The sequence below is a fragment of the Xenopus tropicalis genome, chromosome 6 (genome assembly GCF_000004195.4).
Source record: "Xenopus tropicalis strain Nigerian chromosome 6, UCB_Xtro_10.0, whole genome shotgun sequence".
Classification (NCBI taxonomy): Eukaryota; Metazoa; Chordata; class Amphibia; order Anura; family Pipidae; genus Xenopus; species Xenopus tropicalis.
The window spans coordinates 142,371,941-142,396,098 of record NC_030682.2 but is presented as its reverse complement, the minus strand read 5'-3'; the positions used below and the strand labels follow the sequence as shown (position 1 = coordinate 142,396,098).

Genomic DNA, 24,158 nt, shown 5'->3' with positions numbered 1-24,158 from the left:
GCCCTAGAAGCTTTCTCTGTTTGATTAAGATAGCAGCTGCCATTTTAGCTCTGTCTTCATAGCTTCCTGCTGCAGCTCTAGCCATTATAGCTCAGATTACACATTCCTAAGGATGGGGAGAGTGAGTTTTATGAATTCGTATGGGAGATAGGAGCAGGAGAGGGGAGAGAGGAGAGAACTGCACAGACTCTGGCCCCAGGAATGAAGGATTTTTCTGAGAGAGAAAGTCAGATACCCTAAGAACGTGTTTACAAAAAAGGAGACAAGAACTCCTGTGTTTCTTGTGACTCTGTGAGTGCTGTATTTACATAGACCTTTCTGATAAAGCTTACTTAGTTTTTACCTTTCCTTCTCCTTTAACAGCAGGCAAGGCAGAAAAATGTAACAGCAAACAAAAGGCAAAGCTAATGTAGGGACTCATAGGGTTAAGCTCCCTATGGTGTTATCCCCTATCTTTTCCTTATCTGTGCTGTTATAGCGCAGAGCCCTCTACACTCAGATTTCAGTTATTAGGCTACCCCCTATAGGTTTAGCCCAGGTTGACCACTCCCCTTGGCAGACTATATAGTGTCTTGCACAAGGAAGTGTCTTCCTCTTTGGCTGCTGGGGTCTAAAGGCTGCATGTCACTGAGCCTGAGGCATTCGGCCCCAGTAAGGAGAACCTGCCAATTTGTAAGTCGGGGACAGGGCCCCGTGAATGAGATAAAGCCAGCACAGTCAGTCATATGTAATAGCGCCCTCTAGGAGTGGTGAGCATAATCAGCTTATTTAGTAAGGGCAGCACTCGCCCCATCAAAGGAGACTGTAAGGGTTTAGTCTAACCCAGGCTCTGTATGCCTTGCTGTAGGGACCACAGTTAAGACGCAGGATTCAGGCAGTTCCTTACCCTGAACCATAGTTGGCTGGAGGGGATCCGTTCCAGTAAAGGGCATCCATTCCTGGTATACAGCTAATACTCTGCATATCCTCCAAGTGGGCTATACTGTTCCCTTAAGTGTCACTTCTGCTGCTGTTCTCTGTGACCAAGTTCTATACTGCTGTGACTGTGAGTATATACCCTGCTGCACTATTCCATATGTGCCTTGTCCAATAAAGCATTATCCAGTTAACTGCAAGAGCTCCTGGCGTCCTATCACTTATTATATTGCACAACGCCAGTGTGGGTTGTAGTTCAGCAACACCATATAGCCCCTGACATAGCTCCCATATAGCGGAAGCCCAACCTGGGAAAGGGGGTTGCTGTAACACGTGCTCTAATTGTCCAACTAGCCTGGTATAATACCCCTATTAAGCCAAACAAGTGTTACACTAATATTCAAGCTAAGATGCTGATTCTGATTATATTCCCAGTGTGTACAGAGCAGCAGCTACAAAAATGGGCAGCAGATATCTCAGCCAGCATGTTGTTGCACTGCCAGCCCTGCACACTAGAACTGTTATCTGTATTGACCTTGACTTCCTAGCAGCACCTTGGCTTTTTCCCTTTATTCTAAGGGGTAATTTATCAACAGTTAAAATAACATTTTTGCCGCAATTCAATTTTTTTCGGCAGTCATGGATTCTCAGCAAATTTCTGTATTTCACCACTGGCAAATAGTTTTGCGGAGCTTCTGCGAAAATTTGGTGAGGAAAAATCGTAGCGCGTCAAAAAAAATCATGGTCACGTCAAATTGGCCGTGGTCGCATCAAAATGGGTGCGGTTGCATTAAAATGGGCACAGTCACATCAAAATAGGCGCAGGCAAGAAAAAAAAATACGTGTTCGACAAAAAAGTTGTGTGACAACCACATTTCACAGATTTTTTTTTTTCTGTTTCGCGAATTTTCCTGTTGCTTGGCGGATTTTTCGTTGAAGCAAAATGGGACAGATTCGCTCATCACTAATACATAGTAACATAGTAACATAGTAAGTTGGGTTGAAAGAAGACACACGGCCATCACGTGCAACCATAATGCCTATATATAACCTGCCTAACTACTAGTTGATCCAGAGGAAGGCAAAAACCCCATCTGAAGCCTCTCTTATTTGCCCCAGAGGGGAAAAAATTCCTTCCTGACTCCAAGATGGCAATTGGAGTCAGTAATGATGGAACCTTGAGAAAGCAATTCAAACAGGGCATAGAAAATCAGGGAGGAAAGCCATTGGATTGAAGGAAAAATTAATTATCTGTTCAGATAATAATAGATAAATACAAAGTATAACAATAAATACAGATAAATACAAGATACAGTTGCAATAAGTTAAGATTCGAGGACACAAGAGGATGGAGGTCCCTGCCCTGTAGAGCTTACAATCTATATGGGAGGGGTAACTAACAGACACAAATAGGCAAATATAAGTGCTGTAGGTGACAGTGGGTGACACTACAATATAAGTGCTGTAGGTGACAGTGGGTGACACTACAATATAAGTGCTGTAGGTGACAGTGGGTGACACTACAATATAAGTGCTGTAGGTGACAGTGGGTGACACTACAATATAAGTGCTGTAGGTGACAGTGGGTGACACTACAATATAAGTGCTGTAGGTGACAGTGGGTGGTACTACAATATAAGTGCTGTAGGTGACAGTGGGTGACACTACAATATAAGTGCTGTAGGTGACAGTGGGTGACACTACAATATAAGTGCTGTAGGTCACAGTGGGTGGTACTACAATATAAGTGCCAGTTCCCAGATCAGGTGCTGGGTGAGTGCTCCAAAATCGGCGGCAAAAGAATAGTCGCACTGCCAAAGAATGGTTGCGGCGTCAAAGTAAATAGTCGCGCGTCGAAAGTATTGTTGCGTGTCAAAAAATTAGTTGCGGGCGTCGAAAGAATAGTCGCAGGTGACAAAAATTTTTACATGCAACATTTTTGCCGTTTGGCGAATCTTTTGAAAGATGCGCAAATTTTTCGGCGAAGCAAAACGGGACAGATTCACTCATCACTAGACGTAGGTGGAGAGATAAGCAAAAAGGAGATAGAGAAAAATAAGTAGTAGCGATGAGCCAACCTGTCCAATTTCGCGTCACCGAAAAAAACAAGACAATTCTTTTTGACACACGACAATTCTTTTGACGAGCGCAACCATTTTTGGACACGCTGCAAATTTTTCTGCACCAAATTTTATCGCCTGTTTTGCGAAAAAAATCCACCCATGGCGAAACATGAAAATTCGCTGCGAATCCATGCCTGGTGAATATTTTCGCCCATCACTAATAAGCAGACAATGAAGTACACAATCGTGATTTCAAAGGTGAAAGGAAAAGAGGAGATAAGTGAAAGAGAGGGTGAGAGGTTCAGCCCCCAACACCACTTCATACTTCATGCATTTTACACTGTATCTATTTACATAGTGGTATGGGGCTGCCATTCTTTTTTATGCCTTTTATGCTTCTCTTTAAGAGCCCTACAATCTTTTTGTAGGTTACACAATCTCTTAGACGTGCACTAAACCCCATGATAAAGTAGACCTGTTAATTTATTGATTAAAAACAAAGCTACCGTATTTTTCGCCCTATAAGACGCTCCGGAATATAAGATGCACCCAATTTTAAAGGAGAAAAATCTAGAAAAAAAAGATTCTGAACCAAATACTGTAGTAAAATATTTTATATCATCTGTATAAAGTTAATTGTCTCTGGGCTCGCATATAATGAGGCTTCCCCCAGGGCCCCCCCCAAGCATCCTTCAGCTTCCCCCAGGGCCCCCCCAAGCATCCTTCAGCTTCCCCCAGGGCCCCCCAAGCATCCTTCATCTTCCCCCAGGCCCCCCCAAGTATCCTTCAGCTTCCCCCAGGCCCCCCCAAGTATCCTTCAGCGTCCCCCAGGCCCCCCCCCCAAGTATCCTTCAGCTTCCCCCAGGCCCCCCAAGTATCCTTCAGCTTCCCCCAGGGCCCCCCAAGCATCCTTCATCTTCCCCCAGGCCCCCCCAAGTATCCTTCAGCTTCCCCAGGCCCCCCCAAGTATCCTTCAGCGTCCCCCAGGCCCCCCCCCAAGTATCCTTCAGCTTCCCCCAGGCCCCCCCAAGTATCCTTCAGCTTCCCCCAGGCCCCCCCCCAAGTATCCTTCAGCTTCCCCCAGGCCCCCCCAAGTATCCTTCAGCTTCCCCCAGGCCCCCCCCAAGTATCCTTCAGCTTCCCCCAAGCCCCCCCCAAGTATCCTTCAGCTTCCCCCAGGGCCCCCCAAAGTATCCTTCAGCTTCCCCCAAGCCCCCCCCCAAGTATCCTTCAGCTTCCCCCAAGCCCCCCCCCAAGTATCCTTCAGCTTCCCCCAGGGCCCCCCAAAGTATCCTTCAGCTTCCCCCAAGCCCCCCCCCAAGTATCCTTCAGCGTCCCCCAGGCCCCCCCAAGTATCCTTCAGCGTCCCCCAGGCCCCCCCCCCCAAGTATCCTTCAGCTTCCCCCAGGCCCCCCCAAGTATCCTTCAGCTTCCCCCAGGCCCCCCCCCAAGTATCCTTCAGCTTCCCCCAGGCCCCCCCAAGTATCCTTCAGCTTCCCCCAGGCCCCCCCAAGTATCCTTCAGCTTCCCCCAAGCCCCCCCCCAAGTATCCTTCAGCTTCCCCCAGGGCCCCCCAAAGTATCCTTCAGCTTCCCCCAAGCCCCCCCCCAAGTATCCTTCAGCTTCCCCCAGGGCCCCCCCAAGTATCCTTCAGCTTCCCCCAGGCCCCCGCAAGTATCCTTCAGCTTCCCCCAGGCCCCCCCCCAAGTATCCTTTAGCTTCCCCCAGGCCCCCCCAAGTATCCTTCAGCTTCCCCCAGGGCCCCCCCAAGTATCCTTCAGTGTCCCCAGGGCCTCCAAGCATCCTCCAGCTCCCCTACGGCACCCCCAGCATTCTTCAGCTTCCCCCAGGGCCCCCAAGCACCTTCCATTTCCCCCCTAACCTACCCCCACCGGCCTCCGGCTCCCGTGATGTCTTCCTCTCTGTGCCGCGGCTCCCAGCAGCTTCTGCGCTTTTATAAGGTTGCGCCTTGTGCGTGTGACATTACGGGCGCAACCTTATAAAAGCGAGGACGCGGCACAGAGAGCAAGACAGTTTGCCGTATAAGACGCGCCAATTTTTCCCCCCCAGTTTTGAGGAAGAAAAAGTGCGTCTTATACGGTGAAAAATACGGTATTTGTTCCAATAAAACACAGCAATAGTAATGTTGCTTTAGTAACCGGTCGTTATTTCCACAAAGATTCAAATTTATTTTTTTTTATTTTTATAAAATAAAATGCGACCCAATGCTAATTGGTATAGGTCTTATTTTGTGGCAGAATTTACATCACAATAGTCATTTTCTTAAATGCCCTGCAGATCACATAAAAAAAGTCATTGTGCATTGCACTTTAAGGGAATTGCACTGTACATTTCTGCCCAACAATGTTCTATAATTTCGCTGTAATTTCTCAGTACAGAAGAATACGGGTACATTTGCTTTGTTGGCGCGCCGCTGTAGCTGTGCTTATATCATAAAGAAAACCCTCTTATGTCGGCCCTTAAAGAATAAGCCATTTTTACTGCCTGTGCACAAAAAAAACTAAAACAACCAATTCTTCTGGACCCATTGTAGCTGGGGAAGAGTCATTTTCTTTAAAATAAATGTATCTGTGGGATTAAACCATTTATATGTTTTCAAACTTGTGAACTTGATTAAACTCGCATATCGAATGCTCATTTACTAATGTGTAGTGATGGGCGAAATGTTTCACCAGGCATGGATTCTCGGCGAATTGTTTTGCGAAACGGATGAAAAAATTTGCCGCAGAAAAATTCGCCGCACGTCCAAAAATTGTCGCCGGCGTAAAAAAAGAATAGCCGCAGGCGACAAAAGAAAAGCTGTGCGACGAAATAATAGCCGCAGGCGACAAAATAATAGCCGCGCGACAAAATAATAGCCTCGAGACAAAATAATAGCCGCGGACGGCAAAAGAATAGCTGTGGGCGACAAAATAATAGCCGCAGGCGACAAAATAATAGCCGCGGACGACAAAATAATAGCCGCGAGACAAAATAATAGCTGCGGACAGCAAAAGAATAGCTGTGGGCGACAAAATAATATTCGCGAGACAAAATAATAGCCGCTGGCAACAAAAGAATAGCTGTGGGCGACAAAAGAGTAGTCGCGGGCGACAATTTTTTTTGTTGCACAACATTTTCGCCATTTCGCGGATCTTTTGAAAGATTTGCGAATTTTTCGGCGAATCGAAACGGAACAGATTTGCTCATCACTACTAATGTGTGAAATAAAAAAAACTAGAATTCTCGAATTTTTGAGTTTCAAACGTGAAACAAACTTGAATAAAACTCGTAAACATGAATTGAGTATCTGGCTTGGCTTTGCCTAGGACAACTTCCGTTGACTTATCTAAACCTATAAAAACTTGCAAGCTTTTAGATGGCGATATCTTGTATAAATAAATCTAAAGCAACTGGACTTGTTGAGTAATCATTGAAGACGTTTCACTACTCATCCGAGCAGCTTCTTCAGTTCAATTGACTGGTATGGGAAGCCCTCAGCGTATGTACTCTTCCACTAATCCAATCACAATGGCCCCAATTCCCATACCAGTCAGTTGAACTGAAGAAGCTGCTCGGATGAGTAGTGAAACGTCTTCAATGATTACTTAACAAGTCCAGTTGCTTTAGATTTATTTACACTAGATATACCATGACCTGGATGAATGAAAATCTTCATAGTCATATTTTAGATGGCGAGTTTTACATCCGAGTTTTCGGGGTTTTCAAAACGCAAAAAACTTGAATCAAGAAAAAAAAATCAAACTTGTGAGTTGATAAATCTTCCCCTAAGAGTTCCAATACTGTACATTTTAGAAATGGTGGAAGTTAAGGATTCGCTCCTTGGTTTCCTCTGAAGGCATCTAGAAGCCTAGTAGAGTTTAGACACCTTCTCCCTGGTTCCCTTTGTACCCATCTAAAAGCCTGACTTTTCCCACTGCTAAAAGGTGCAACTGCCACAAAATAAAAATGTGCCCTGATGGGGGAAGATACAGGCACGCTCTTCTAAAACCATACCATAAACATATAGTCAACCTGTGTATCCATTTTAGATCTTAAAACCAAGAGGTCCTTTGGTATTCTGACAGGAAGAGCTAACATGACAAAATTGATGAGCAATTGGTTTAATGCAGGCGTTACACTAACAATATCTGGGTCATTCTGTATCTATCACTTGTAGGTTACCATGTAGAATTCATGAATACAGAAGTCTGACAGGAAAAGGGGCCATTTAAATACTCAAAGGGGATTAGGTAGATGCAACTGTAGCACTATAGATACTTGAGGGTACCTTTTCCAGCTGCTCAAGGGTAGCGCACTGCTTCATGTGTCATTGCAGAAGAAATAAAGGAAAGGTCGCCACGCGGAATTGTAACCCTTAACACATTTGCTGTCACATAGAAATGGGTACCAGTAGATTTATTAAACAAAAAGATTTATCTGTATACCAAATATTTGTAGTATAATATCACATCATCCACAAGGAGTTGACAATGGGTATTACTCACACTACATGTGTCTGTCCCCAGTGTACTGGATATGCAGTGGTGCTTCAATGAATACATTCTACGCAGATATAACCTGGGGAACTACACCACACTAGTGATGGGCAAAATGTTTTGCCAGGCATGGATGTGCGGTGAATTTCCGCGTTTCGCCATTGGCGGATTGTTGAAAAATTTGCCGCACGTCCAAAAATTGTCGCCGGCGTCAAAAAAGAATAGTCGCGGGCGTCAAAAGAATAGGCAGGCGATGAAATAATAGCTGCGGGCGACGAAATAATAGCCGCGCGACAAAATAAAAGCCGCGGGTGACAATTTTTTTTGCTGCACAACATTTTTGCCGTTTTGCAGATTTTTTGCCATTTCGCGGATCTTTTGAAAGATTTGCGAATTTTTCGGCGAAGCGAAACGGAACAGATTCGCTCATCGCTACACCACACTGCACTCTCCTTTATGGAGCACAAGCTGCTCTACTACCCAGCCCTATCTGCCCAACACCTCTGGAGGGTTTAATAACAGATACTATCTTATTATCTTTACCTCATGGGGTCCCTTGTCCCTAACAATACTAAGGCTTCAGTTACCCCAGGGTACTCATGATAGTGGGGCCTTGTGCTTTCAGGCTCCCTAGAAGGATCTACCCCACTCCTGGAGTGACGTCCAAGCAGACAGAACCATGTGCTCCCTCACCTTTTTATATATAATAGGGACAAGAACACTGGGACTATGGGAACACATGCCTCACTTTAACCATAATCAAAAAGTCATGTAATGCCCCACTAAGGTCCTGAATATACATTAATAACTGGTTCAGGATTCGGCCAAGATTCAGCCTTTTTTGGCAGGATTCGGATTTGGCCGAATCCATGGTCCTGGCCGAGCCAAATCCAAATACTAAAAATCACGTGACTTTTTGTCACGTACACATGGAAGTTGAAAGTTTTTTTTCAAAATTTTCTGACATTTAACCCTTCTAAAACCTAATTAACATATGCAAATTAGGATTTGGATTCAGTTCGGTATTCGGCCGAATTCTTTATGAAGGATTTGGGGGTTCGGCCGAATCCAAAATAGTGGACTCGGTGCATCCCTAAAATAAAGTAAAGGGATACAAGACGTAATAGTTTACATACAGTAAAACCCCAAATTCTCAGAAAAAAATGTAAAATCTGAGAAAATGTAAAATGGTGGTACTTGAATTCAGGATTTTCCTGTAAAATTGGGGTAAAGTGCAAAAAAAAACCATAAAACGTGGAGTACCATTTACAGTTGGTAACCGGGAGGTTTAAAGGAAAATGGGCCAAAATAATTACATAAAATGCAAAAAATTCAACTTGAAAGCTGGGAAATGCTCCAATTGAAATGAATTAGAATTTTTTTTCATTGAAATGTATTAGAAATTAAAAAAAAAATGAAAACATGTTTTTAAAGCTCTGATAAAGAAATGGGTTGTTTTATTGTTATACGAGGAATGAATGTATCTGATGGAGATCTAGTTTGGTCCCATTTTGAACTGTAACTCTTCTCTTCCCAGGATGATGCCGATGGTGATCCAGTTCTCCATTCTGATAATGCTCCACTCGGCTCTGGTTCTGATAACAACAGCGGAGGATTATAAATGCCTGCCCCTCATTCTGCGCAAAACCTGCTGTTGGATTAATGAAACCTACTTGGCCCGGAATGTCATCATCTTCGCCTCCATAATGATTAATTTTCTTGGAGCTGTGATCAATATTGTAAGCAATTTATTATTTCTTTCCTGTACGATGACAACTCTATGTGGGAGTTGGAGACAAGGCAGGGCGTATTTACAGGAACTAGAAATCTTAAAAGATATATGGAATAGTCTTATTGCTAATATGGCAGCCAAAAGGAATTCACCCTTGGGAGAGATAAAAGCTATGTTAAAGAGGAAGGAAAGTCATTTTGGCATTTTACTGCCAATAAATTCACCACATTAGTGGCACCTAGAACCCTATATTTATTGTTTACCATACCTGAGTAAACAGCCCTAGAAGCTTTCTCTGTTTGTTTAAGATAGCAGCTGCCATTTTAGCTTGGTCTTCCTAGCTTCCTGCTGCAGCTCTAGCCATTGGTAGCTCAGATCACACATTCCTAATGGTGGGGGGAGTGAGTTTTATGAATTCTTATGGTAGAGGTGGGGCAGGAGAGGGGAGAGAGAAGAGAACTGTGCAGACTCTGGCCCCAGGAATGAATGATTTTTTAGAGAGAGGAAGGGAGACACCCTAAGAACATGTTTACGAAAAAGGAGACAAGAAATCCTGTTTCTTTTGATAGAGGACTCAGTGCAGCTTTTCTGTGAGTGCTTATGGCTGTATTTACATAGACCTTTCTGATAAAGCTTGCCTTCTCCTTTAAAGTCCTTAATCATAAGACAGAATACAGTGGAGGTCCAAAATGAAATGATCTGGAATACTGTATTGATCCCCATTGCAATGCCCCATCTATAAAAAGGGACAAAGTCTCATGGAGCATGGAAGAAAGTTCTGTAGCTAACATGCCACCAAGGAAATATGTTGAAAGCACACAAGAGAGGCAGGTAGTTATAGGGGTTGAAGAAAGTAATTGATATCTGTTGTACTAAAGCAGGGATCCCCAACCTTTTTTACCTGTGAGCAACATTCAAATGTAAAAAGAGTTGGGGAGCAACACAAGCATGAAAAAGATTCCTGGAGGTGCCATATAAGGGCTATGATTGGCTATTTGGTAGCCCCTATGTGTACTGGCAGCCTATAGAAGGCTCTGTTTGGCTTTACACTGGGTTTTATGCAACCAAAATGTGCCTCCGAGCCAAGTATTCAAAAAATAAGCGCCTGCTTTGAGACCACTGGGAGCAACATCCAAGGGGTTGGGGAGCAACATGTTACTCAGGAGCTACTGGTTGGGGATCACTCCCTTGTTTCCGAAGATGCAAATAATTTCCTTGAACTGAAGTATTCACCTCAAATATAGAGGAAAATTATACGGGGGGGGGGGGGGGGGACATTAATGGTCCTTTAACTCAATGACTGGAATGCAGGTGGTGTTTTGATGAACATCGAGGGGTTTTGAAATGAGGGTTATTATTTTACATGACTATAGAGACCAGGTGGAGGGTCAAAATTGGGAAAGCAGAAGGTCAACAGACTGTAATGGAGAATGAAAAGTGGATGACCAAACAACAACAGGTTGTAGTAGTCAAGATGGGACACCATAATAACAGGAACGAGCATCTTTGTGCCATTTTCTATGAGGTAGAACAATATTTTAGGAATCCTAAGATTCCCCAAATCCTGAGTCTAGAAGACAGTAGTACATCTCAGAGTGTCTATACTCTTATCTGAACACAATTACATCTAATATTAGAACTGATCAACTTTGCAAATAGGTTGGGAACATTTACTTTGCAGAAGAGCGTCTTAAAGGGCCACGCGATCACTAATTATAAAGCCCATAGAGTTAAGGGATTGGTGCCTTATTGACCAGCAGACCTTTCTTTCAAAGCTTTCCTTTGATATGAGAACAAAGTATGCTTCATGTAAGGGATTATATTTTTTCCATTGAAAGCTATGCGATTGTTCTTTTCACATACCAATTGGAGAGGGTTGGACATTTTTTTAGTTAAAAGCAGATATAAATCGGATAATTTGCTGCTTACGAAAATCACCGGTGTAGCCTAAGCCTTAAATTAACAGAATGGCTTCATAAAACCTGCTCTACCTTTCCACAGAAATAAAGAGAATTTATAGAAGCAGACAAAATGTTCTAAGTATTCATGGGATTTTTTAATAACGTTTCAAGTGGAAAATGCCCTGATATAAATCCATAGAATCGCTGGAGGCACGTTTGGCACAATCTGGAATGAACCTAGAAGTTACAGCACCCTTCGTTCCCCTAAAACTACAAAAGCCTTTGGGGGGGTGCTCAGAATTGGAAAATGTTATTTGCAATGATGCAGTGACCCCCCCCCTCCCCTCCAATGATTTACAAAATTTCTGCCCATTGTTACATGTAGTGTCCGACCAGGATTATTTCCTATTAATATATATCTGAGTGATCCGAGTGAAAACATTCAAATCTTTCCCCTAATCCAAGGGTATTATTTTGTAATTCTCCTTTCAAGCGTCTCATCTTGAAGGATTTTATTCTTCCCCCCCCCCCCCATGTTTATTTTTCCTTGACCTGGAGCACCGCGTACTAAAATGCATTGGATAAGCACAGACTATTCACACAGCTACCATTTAACAGCTCCATAAAAAAAATCACTCAGCCGTACAGCCGAATTCTGTTCACGGGGTCGCCGAGGGAATTCGTCCGTTCTCCTACACGGCTCTGCCAATTCACTTCAATTTTATACTGATTAAACTTTGCCTTTTCAGCCACTGAACTGATCAGCTTAAACATGCTGAATTATCTGCTTGTACTGTAATATCAGCACATATGGGACCAGGAACTGTGTATACCCACAGGGAAAGGCGTGTTCCCGTCTTACGGTTCTGCTCCGCTAACTGCTCTTAATTCTTTTTGGCCAGACATTGCACTCAGCCCCGCGGGGGTAGTCAAATGGGGTAAATGTATTCACCTGATAACACAGAACAATGAAGGACAAGTGGGTTCTTAATTCTAGAGCAGATTGACTGGAACATGGCTGGCAAATAGTGATGAGCAAATCTGTCCCTGGCGAAAAATTCGTGAAACAGCAAAAAAAAAACACATTTGTCAAACTTTTTTTGTCGTCCGCGTATATTTTTTTTGTCGCCCACGCATTTTGAACCGACGCGCCCTTTGTTTACGCAACTGCGCCCAATTTGACGTGTGACAAAAAACAATTCCGCGCGACTAATTCTTCCGAAGCAAATTTTCACACAAGTTTCGAAACAATTTACCAATGGTGAAATGCAGAAATTTGCTTCGAATCCATGCCTGGTGACGGCTGGCAAACTGTGAGGCTTATTTGCAAGGTGCATTCTTTGGCCATAGCAGCGGCTACTGCTACTTTGTAGAACCCATGTCAAGTGCAAAATTGTGATAACATTGGCTTTTGTGGCTATATTTTTGCATGGGTGCCTTGTACAAATGTGTATAGTAGTTATGTTTGGAGGCACCAATAGACCTAATAATATCACAGACGGTTTTCAAGATGGCGTTGACCATGAGAAGAAATAGAAGCTTGCCTGAAACAAAAGATTGAGAAGTGCTGTCCAATCAGGGTTTGAATGCCCTATTTAGTGGAGATTGAGCTAATTTGGAAGGTGCATTCTTTGGCCATAGCAACGGCTACTGCTACTTTATAGAACCCATGTCAAGTGCCAAATTGTGATTACATTGGCTTTTGTTGCTATATTTTGCATGTGTGCCTTATATAAATAGTAATTTTTGGAGGCACCAGTAGACCTAATAATATTGCAGACGATTTTCAAGATGGCGTTGACCATGAGAAGAAATGGAAGCTCATTTGCAAGGTGCATTCTTTGGCCATAGCAACGGCTACTGCTACTGCTACTTTATAGAACCCATGTCAAGTGCCAGATTGCGATTGCATTGGCTTTTGTTGCTATATATAGGATAAGATGGCGTTGACCATGAGAAGAAATAGAAGCTTGCCTGAAACAAAAGATTGAGAAGTGCTGTCCAATCAGGGTTTGAATACCCTATTTAGTGAAGATTTAGCTCATTTGGAAGGTGCATTCTTTGGCCATAGCAACGGCTACTGCTACTTTGTAGATGTCAAGTGCTAAATTGCGATAACATTGGCTTTTGTTGCTATATTTTGCATGGGTGCCTTATATAAATAGTAATTTTTGGAGGCACTAGTAGACCTAATAATATTGCGGACGATTTACAAGATCATGAGAAGAAATAGAAGCTTGCCTGAAACAAAAGATTGAGAAGTGCTGTCCAATCAGGGTTTGAATGCCCTATTTAGTGATGATTTAGTTCATTTTGCAAGGTGCATTCTTCGGCCATAGCAATGGCTACTGCTACTGCTACTTTGTAGAACCCATATCAAGTGCCAAATTGCGATAACATTGGCTTTTGTTGCTATATTTTTGCATCGGTGCCTTATATAAATGTGTATAGTAGTAATGTTTTTAGGCACCAGTAGACCTAATTACATTGCAGACGATTTTCAAGATGGCATTAACCATGAGAAGAAATGGAAGCTTGACTGAAACAAAAGATTGAGAAGTGCTGCCCAATCAGAGTTTGAATACCCTATTTAGTGATGAACAATTTTTTTCAGCAGGCATGGATTCAGCGTGAATTTCTGCTGGCAAAATTTTTTGTGAAACGGAGTTGCGGTTGTGTCAAAAAAGTTCCAATTCGTGAACTTTTCGACGAATTTTCTGGCAAATCAAAACAAGACAGATTCATTCATCACTACCCCTAATTATTTGTCACAGGCAAGCACTGAGATACTCCCAACCTGGTCAAAAGTGTAGACTATTGCAGTCTTGTTGCACCAATCAATGGGAATGGGAGTCCCTGGGTGCAAGATGCAGCACAAAGAAAACTTTAACTCTACTCCGGCTCCATAGTGAATGGGGCTAACTTTGTGCATTGTGACCAACAATGCAAGATTTTTTGTAATCACATCACACAATTGGTAATATTCACCTTCAGAGTTCCAAGTAATCACACATGCTGCTCTAGTACCTCTCATTAAGGGGATTCACACACCCCCTATAACAGGGCTAAGCCCAGTGGTACCAGTTTTGCCAGGTGTTTCTTTCTGGATTCCTCCAAACAATCTCTTGGGCATCTGCTTGAAGCACACCAGAGTCCTCACTATACCCTAAACTCACACTTGGGCTCTAATTTAAAGGGTACCTGCCGAGGTGCTAACCTCTCCTTACTCCTGGGCGGGGCACATTATGCCCTTACTAGTTGTTCCCTCTCTGTCTCTCATCCTTAAGATGAGCTATTACAAAAATTATTCTTATTTGTAACTGCCCTTTTAGCATCTTCTCACCTGGTGTCTTCCTCTTGTTCTTCTAGGCTACATCCTCAGGCCTCCAACCTGCTCTGCAGGTATTTCCCATTGACCAATCAAGAGCCCACACCGAGTCCTGCCTCCCTTTTATACCCTTATGGGCCCTCCCATAAATCCTGTCAGGAAAACCTACTTCTCTCTAGCTCTTGCTCCCCCTGTTGGTGACTTGTTATAATGACATAAACACCAAGATGCTCCAATCCAATGCTACAATCAGTAGTCACCAAAGTCTATTCCTTTAGTTTTTCCTAAGTTTTTCCAGTTTTCTTAGGTAAAATTAGGTACCTCGGTTTATATTCGGATCGGCTTATTCCCGGGTATATACGGTAACTAGCACGACGGGCTACTGACTGCTTATAACTCGGGAACCCTACCTTTCAATATATTGTGCTTTGCATTCCCTTATTTTGTTTTCAATTACAATGTGAAACAGCAGTGCCATTAATAATAAACACCAAAATGAAAGGTCAAACAACTCCTCCATACCCAAGGACAGATATAAACTCCCTTGTTTTTTTAAAAAAATGGAAATTTTCAGCAAACTTTGTTGTGTTGAATATTATTTACTGTATGTGCAGCAGAGCTCAAACTAAAGCCACAGGAAAATCCATTATGTCTTAAATCATAATACATGACGTTGTCAAAAACCGATCCGTCTTTCCCCCGGCTGCGCGCAAAGGAGCTCAGAAGTGATTTAGGGAAACATTAACACTTTTGCAACTTCTGCTCGGCACTATTTCACATTTCGGACAAGTTTTTACTGAACTAGTCCCAGGAATATTCCTCATTATGAAATAAATGGTTTTGGCTCTTAAAACTTTAAAAAAACAACACGTTTTCGGCAGCGGATAAAATCTCAACGGTTTTTATAATGCAATGCAGTCTGCACCTATAACTTATGCACAGAGGGGGGGCAGCAATAATTCTACAGCCAGAGAAAGAAAATAACTAATAAAAATGTATATTGAATTCTAAAATATGTTCTGTTTATTTATTGCCAAAGCTCAGCTGGTCCGTTTGGCAGCCAAAGGCGCCGTGCCTTGTACAGTAGCACGAAAAAAAAATCAGATTACTTTTATTTGACTGAAATCTTGGCATTTGGAATTGGGATTTATTTTATTTTTTTTTTCAATTCAAATCTAATGACTAGATATGTGATGGGTACAATGAAAAATGTTATCACCGCCATCTGCGAGGGAAGTGAAGGCAGTTGAGGGAACTGGTACAGGTATAGGACCCGTTATCCAGAATGCTCGGGACTGAGGGTATTCCGGATAAAGGGTCTTTCTGTAATTTGGATCTCCATACCTTAAGTCTACTAAAAAATTAATAAAACATTAATTAAACCCAATAGGATTGTTTTGCATCCAATAAGGATTATTTATATCTTAGTTGGGATCAAGTACAGGTACTGTTTTATTATTACAGAGAAAAGGGAATCATTTAACCATTAAATAAACCCAATAGGGCTGTTCTGCCCCAATAAGGGGTAATTATATCTTAGTTGGGATCAAGTACAGGTACTGTTTTATTATTACAGAGAAAAGGGAATCATTTAACCATTAAATAAACCCAATAGGGCTGTTCTGCCCCCAATAAGGGGTAATTACATCTTAGTTGGGATCAAGTACAGGTACTGTTTTATTATTACAGAGAAAAGGGAATCATTTAACCATGAAATAAACCCAATAGGGCTGTTCTGCCCCAATAAGGGGTAATTATATCTTAGTTGGGATCAAGTACAGGTACTGTTTTATTATTACAGAGAAAAGGGAATCATTTAACCATTAAATAAACCCAATAGGGCTGTTCTGCCCCCAATAAGGGGTAATTATATCTTAGTTGGGATCAAGTACAGGTACTGTTTTATTATTACAGAGAAAAAGGAAATCAGTTTTAAAATTCTGATTTATTTGATTAAAATGGAGTCTATGGGAGACGGGCTTTCCGTAATTTGGAGCTTTCTGGATAACGGGTTTCCGAATAAGGGATCCCATACCTGTATTAGTATATAGGGAAGATGGCGGAAATGCAGGGTGGGTAGATGATAGGGCTGATTGGCAAATCCAATATGGTGCCAATTTGATTCCCACCCTCATTGTAGGCTTATATTTATATAGAGAGTATATATCGTGAAGACTATGATGCATGTCTAAGGCTTTGATGATAACAAGGTTTAGAACCAATGCATTTAAATGAATGTGTAATTGCATAGAGCAGCAAATTATTTATAATTATTGGCATTACTTAGCAGTTTTAGCTCAAGCTATTAAATCTATAAGCAGCAGCAAGACAACACTCACAGGCCCCATGAAATGGTCAGATTTCTCTTTATAAGGTTATGACTGTCACCAAAACTACCGTGGACTTGACTCATTATCGAGAATTATTGGGAAGCATCAAGGACCAATAAATGTGCTGAACTCAAAGGCAAAAACCGAGCAGCATTAAACATAAACACCTTGAAATTCTGTGTTCCGTGGCATTACATTTTATAGAGGCTGTAAGTGTACAGTAAAGCATCCTGGCACTTAAATCCTTGCCTTTAATATAGCCACGTGGTTTATTCCTGTCTGAATGTGGGAACATGGCTGACCTGGGAACATCTAAAGCTCTCTTTTATGAGGAATAACAGAAAGTTTTTAGCTATGTTCTTTTGATGGAGCCCTTGGCAATGCAGAAAGGATCTAGGGCTAACAGGGAAAATAACTCCAGGCACAACTCCCAGTGTCCCCCCCCCAAAAGACTTTGTAGACTTGTAGTCCAACAACAGCTGAAGAACTGTCCATAATGAAAATTCATAAAATATCTACAGATTCTCACAGCAGTGGAGACATAGTCATTGATATTGATTATACGGCACTGGTTATCAACAACTGTATTGTTAACCCACGCCATTGGGGGGGCGGTATAAACCGGGCACCATGTACAAGTTTGGAATATGAGCATACTAAGACATATGGATTATGCTCATATATAAAAGCTCCCATTTATACAGTATATACAGTACAAGTGCAGATATTAATAAAGGAAACGCAATATTCTATCATTATTTATTGCCCTCTTTCTAAATTCTGTGAATTTCCCTTTAGGTGCAACATAGAGTTAATTTGCTAAATTCAAGCCTAATGATTTTTTTTTTCCTTTCCTTCAAAGCTCTGGTGTGATTTCGACAAGTCAATAACCTCAAAAAATGAGACCTTCAACGCCTCTGCCTCCTTCACAGACATCTGCTTTTATCCAGAGGTAATCGCATATATATCTCCAATATTCCATTGCTCGGCCTGACGCCGAACCATCATTTGTTCCCAAATATCTCCCATTTATCTTTATGAGGATAATAAAACTGTCAAGCAAAAAGTAAAGCAGGCAGTGACGGACAAGCTCTTAATTACACCTCCCCCCCCCCCATAAGAGTGATGGCGAATCCGTGTCTCTCGGCTGTGTGAGTGTAATTGCCCATTGGATGATGATGAATGTGTCACAATGAGCTGCTATAAATTGTGACATCAGTCAAAGACAAAAGGCGGCAACATGGCGCTACAATGAGCCTTGCGGATTCCGCCGCTGCCGAATGTTTGAACTAATAACATGTTATTGTCATGGAGTGCAGCAGTGCATGAGAGGCGATGAGCAGCTGGCTGGAAAATCACGCTTGTTTATAGCCAACGCCGGATAGACAGGCACATTCTAGGGTTCCCTGCCAATTAATCCGGCTCCCTCCGCTTGGAAAAGCAGATCTGTCTTTATTATAGCTTTTAGCTGCAGCGCTCACATTCTGAAGTGATGTGCAAAAATAACGGCACAAAAGTCTGCACTTTGTACAGATCTTAAAGGGGATGTAAGCCTCATATTATCTTTTAAAAGAAATACTGTCATGGGAAAACATGCTTTTTCAAAACCCATTAGGTAAGAAATCCAAGTCCGGCTTGGGACTCCTCCAGTTACATGGGAGTAGAAGAAACAATCGTTTAGCTGAAAGCAGTTCTAATGTGTAGCGCCGGCTGAAAGCTCAGACTCAGGCACACTTTACTGCTGCGCTGCAAGTTGGAGTGATATCCCCCCCCCCCAGCAGCCGATCAGCAGAACAATGGAAAGGGAGCAAGATAGCAGCTCCCAGTAGGTATCAGAATAGCACTCAATAGTAAGAAATCCAAGTCCGGCTTGGGACTCCTCCAGTTACATGGGAGTAGGAGTACTAAAATAGACAATGCTGATCATTTACTGATAATTGTCTCTACATGTTTTAGCAGAGGCAATTCTCAGTATTGTCTATGGCAGGGGATTTTCTGGAGTTTAGTAGCCGTGAAAAAGTAGCTGCTACTAGTAACTGTGTGTCTTCCCCCTAAGGGAAACTTGTGAGTCCTTAGTGCTCTTACACTTGCATCTGGGGGGTCAAAGTAAATGACATTAAAACCTCCCTGCCTTTTCCCCTAATATTCTGATTCTAATATTCATGTCCGTTCTCTCCCGTCAGTATTTTGTCTTCACCGGGGTCCTTGCGATGGTGACCTGCGCCGTGTTCCTGCGCCTAAACTCCGTGCTGAAGCTGGCCGTGCTGCTCATTATGATAGCAATATATTCCCTGCTCACGGAGACCATCTACACCTCCCTCTTCCTGCGCTACGACAACTTTCACCATAACGGCAAGTAAGTGGCCCCGGCTCCTCCTGTCTATTCATAGCTTTCCCTGTTCTACTGGGCACCAACAAAGAATATTTTATTCCAGCCCCTTATTAAGCCGGAATTCTCTCCCAGATTCTTGTTGCTTAATGCCCCCCCTTCCCCGTCCCCAACCCATCATAATGGAAATGTTTAGGGCAATTTAATTAATTGTTTCATGCAGAGAACTAAAGAATTGTGGTGCCTTTATCAGTGCCGCCCTGCCGAGATCCGCTGAAATGAGGTTTTAAATTTGCATGAAGTCTGCGGCTCTAGTCGGCTAATGAGTCAGACCTGGATGAAATAGGATTGTGATTAGGGAGATGGGGAAGAAGAGACGGTAGAACGCCGGCTTGTGGTGCCCCATTGTAGGCTCAGATTGGGGGAGATTCCAACTGCATTGCATGTATTAGGGTTCCAAGTGCTGCAATATTGCACATCCTTAAGGCATTTAGCAACTGTGCAAGGTGCAGTGCTGCCAGACAAACATGCAACCTTTACTTAATGTGCATCGGAATGACATGCATGCAAGGGAACATTCCAGCGCAGTGATCCCCAACCAGTAGCTATTGGGCAACATGTTGCTCCCCAACCCCTTGGATGTTGCTCCCAGTGGCCTCAAAGCAGGGGCTTATTTTAGAATTCCTGACTTGGGGGCAAGTTTTGGAGGCATAAAAACAAGGTGTACTGCAAAACAGAGGCTCCTGCAGGCTGCCAGTCGACATAGGGGCTACCAAATAGCCAATCACAGCCCTTATTTGGCACCCCTAGTAACATTTTTCAAGCTTGTGTTGCTCCCCAACCCTTGTGGCTCACCAGTAATAATGGTTGGGAACCCTTGTTCCAGTGAATGTCCATATTGCACCCCTCTGCCCTCTCTGAATGCAGAACTGTAAATGGCACACAACCTTTCCTTTGGAGCGAGGGGAAGCCCTTTGTGCTCCATTGCAGGTTGGAAGTCCCCATAGAGGAGGAACACCCCAAAAAAGCCACTACATGGTTAGAGTACCCATGTGTTAGAGCCACAGGCCTAGCACTTTCTACACTTTCTAAGGTGACTTTGAAATGCCCATATTTAAGTTATGAGGAATATTGTGGCAAATAAATAACTGGTGCGCAATCAGTTCAGTGGCTCAGGGCAGGGTTGCCACCTTGGTGATGATATTGGGGGTAGATGATATTGGGGGGTGGACTGGTGACTTTGGGATGACATTGCACCCACTTAATATCAAGGGCAGTAGGTTTTGAACTGGAAGCCCCATGGAAAAAGAATGACCTTTCCAGTTCAAAAATGGCCACCCTAAATGGGCCCTATATGGACTGCACTTGGGCACATTGTATTTTATTGCGATTTTGGCTCCTATGTGCGCCTAGTACTGTGGGCACCATTGATAAATAAGCCCTTAAATCTGCCAATAAGATATTTCTTGCTATTTTGTATAAAGATATATGTTCTACATCTATAGCCTGCCAGGCACGGTGAGACCTTTCATTTTGTGGCGTTTACTGGACCTTTAATGTCACCGCGCTATATTGATTGGACTATATTTCCAGTTTAAAATCTTTTTATCCCGTTAATTCTTTTGGAATATGAGTAATTTCCTCGTCCTTCCATTTTTACGAGAAAAAAAAAATCACCCCTTTATTACTGCCATACCCACGGGATTCGTTTATAATTATGCATTTGCATTATAGGCATAATACGCTTTATCTTGAACCCAAGCCTATTAAAATTAATCATTCTAGGAATCCCTAGCGCATGTGTGATAAAGCTCTATATAGGTTAATGACCATTATCAAGCTTTTCCTATGGTCTCTTTACTGCTTGTGAGCTAAACCCCACCCTCCCTGTTAAGAAGATCTGAGACTCTTGAGAGTATTTAGCTTGCAGGGATATTAAGGTTATGATTACAGTGGGGGGAAATAATATTTCAGGGGTGGTTCAGCTTTAATTTAACCTTTAATGACTGATTCTGAGCAACTTTTCAATTGGTCTTCATTATTTATTTCTTATAGTTTTTTTGATTATTTGCCTCCTTCGAACTATTTGCAACTTTCAAATGGGGGTCACTGACCCCGGCAGCTAAAATCTATTGCTCTGTGAGGCTACGGCTTTATTGTTACTTTTTAAAACTTTTTTTTTTTATTATTCCGTCCCTCTCTTATTCATTTATCTGTATCTCATACAAACCCCTCCCTTGTTGCTAAGGTAATTTGCACACTGGCAACCAGATAGCTGTTATAACTCCAAACTGGAGAGTTGCTGACCAATTATTAAAATAATTAAAAAACTGCCAATAATAAAAAATGGAGACCAATTGCAAATTGTCTCAGAATATTACTCTCTACATTATACTAAAAGTTAACTGGAGCTCCCCCTACTGGGCAGAGAAGATCAATGCAGGTGCAAAATAAGAGCCAAATGGCATCTTTCTGGGTCTGTAACAGAGACAACGCATCCTGTGTGTGGCAGTGTCACTAATTTACTCCCCGTATTTTTGCGAGGAGCTTGATTTAGCGCTCTTTTAAGGAGGCGCATAAAGATGGGTTCCAGGAGCTATAGATTTTCCTCCTCACAATAAATCCAGGGTGTTGTTAAACACAGGCAGCTACACGACATGCATCTGCAAACGAAAATCACTCCGCTACGACCATAATGTTTATTGTCAGATCAATAAGGTTGATCCGTGTCTGTTCTTTTATTTTTCTAGCACAGACTTTCTGGGAACGAAAGAAGCCTCCTTGCTCCTGATGGCCATGTTTCTCTTAGCGGTGTTTTATCACGGGCAACAGGTACGGTAACACCGGCGATGCCTTTCATCAATAATTTTGACTACTTACTCTTAGGCTATAGATTCCAATGTTATTGGTATAAAATTCTGTGATCCGGGTAGACGATTACAGGTATGGGAATTATGGAAAGGCCATCTCCCATAGACTCCATTGTAATCAAATAATTCACTTTTTTAAAATGGTTAATGGTTAAATGATTCCCTTTTCTCTGTAATAATAAAGCAGTACCTGTACTTGATCCCAACTAAGATATAATTACCCCTTATTGGGGCAGAACAGCCCTATTGGGTTTATTTAATGGTTAAATGATTCCCTTTTCTCTGTAATAATAAAACAGTACCTGTACTTGATCCCAACTAAGATATAATTACCCCTTATTGGGGCAGAACAGCCCTATTGGGTTTATTTAATGGTTAAATGATTCCCTTTTCTCTGTAATAATAAAACAGTACCTGTACTTGATCCCAACTAAGATATAATTACCCCTTATTGGGGGCAGAACAGTCCTATTGGGTTTATTTAATGGTTAAATGATTCCCTTTTCTCTGTAATAATAAAACAGTACCTGTACTTGATCCCAACTAAGATATAATTACCCCTTATTGGGGGCAGAACAGCCCTATTGGGTTTATTTAATGGTTAAATGATTCCCTTTTCTCTGTAATAATAAAACAGTACCTGTACTTGATCCCAACTAAGATATAATTACCCCTTATTGGGGCATAACAGCCCTATTGGGTTTATTTAATGGTTAAATGATTCCCTTTTCTCTGTAATAATAAAACAGTACCTGTACTTGATCCCAACTAAGATATAATTACCCCTTATTGGGGGCAGAACAGTCCTATTGGGTTTATTTAATGGTTAAATGATTCCCTTTTCTCTGTAATAATAAAACAGTACCTGTACTTGATCCCAACTAAGATATAATTACAAAAATGAAAAATTATTGGTGAACTTTGTATAAAGTACTTACAAAAAATGCTTTAGCTCCTAGTTGTTGCTCTGTGCTGCAACCAAATACAACTGCAAAAATCCAAAAATAGGAAAAAAAGCTCCAGCAGATTAACTGCAAAACATTTATTATGGGTAGTGGTAACACGACATGTTTCGGGTTAATACCCTTTATCAAGTGTACAAAGACCATAACCATGTGATCTCATTTAAAGCCAAATTGACCTATGACCCACCAAGCACACAGCATTTCAGGAAACTTTCTTAAAGTGATAGTATAATAAGTTAACAAGTTAAACATAAGTGAAGGGTCATTATATAATATACCTTGTGTAAAAAATGCTATAGTTAAATATGGTAATGTTTCATTATACATTAACATTAAAGTGATAGTGCAGCAATTAGCATAAATAATGCCACAATGTGCATAGATTTGTTTAGGTTTGTTAAAAAAAAAGCATAAAAGGTAATAATTTATAAGATAATCAAAAACAAGTGCAAAGTGAATAAAGCATACAGTCCAAATACTAAGTCCGTAAGTGTTGATCCAATGTCCTTGGAAATCCATTAAAAACAGTTCCATAAAAGAGGAAGGGAGGTCCAGTTGAACCGAATCCACAAGAAACACTCCTGGGGGCCACTGCACGTTTACACGTGTCTAACCACACCAATGATAGGAAACTGCCCATACAGGGCCTATCCAGGGTAATGTAATCCTTTATATATTGAAATTGCCTATACATGTTTAAATGCAACATTTTGGTCAATTTGGCTTTAAATGAGATCACATGGTTATGGTCTTTGTACACTTGATAAAGGGTATTAACCCGAAACATGTCGTGTTACCACTACCCATAATAAATGTTTTGCAGTTAATCTGCTGGAGCTTTTTTTCCTATTTTTGGATTTTTTAAGATATAATTACCCCTTATTGGGGGCAGAACAGCCCTATTGGGTTTATTTAATGGTTAAATGATTCCCTTTTCTCTGTAATAATAAAACAGTACCTGTACTTGATCCCAACTAAGATATAATTACCCCTTATTGGGGGCAGAACAGCCCTATTGGGTTTATTTCATGGTTAAATGATTCCCTTTTCTCTGTAATAATAAAACAGTACCTGTACTTGATCCCAACTAAGATATAATTACCCCTTATTGGGGGCAGAACAGTCCTATTGGGTTTATTTCATGGTTAAATGATTCCCTTTTCTCTGTAATAATAAAACAGTACCTGTACTTGATCCCAACTAAGATATAATTACCCCTTATTGGG

At 41.8% G+C, this 24,158-nt stretch overlaps 1 protein-coding gene across 2 annotated transcripts in view; it reads left to right on the top strand.

Annotated features, from left to right (window-relative positions):
* The window catches only part of adcy8 (uncharacterized LOC549366), a 191,027-nt gene that overhangs the window by 140,223 nt on the left and 26,646 nt on the right, over positions 1-24,158 (top strand). For both annotated transcript variants that reach the window (XM_031903382.1, XM_031903383.1), the window contains 4 exons: positions 9,015-9,216; positions 17,631-17,720; positions 18,952-19,124; positions 21,848-21,929. In XM_031903382.1, coding sequence (XP_031759242.1) covers positions 9,015-9,216; positions 17,631-17,720; positions 18,952-19,124; positions 21,848-21,929 — 547 coding nt within the window. The remainder of the gene's footprint in view (positions 1-9,014; positions 9,217-17,630; positions 17,721-18,951; positions 19,125-21,847; positions 21,930-24,158) is intronic.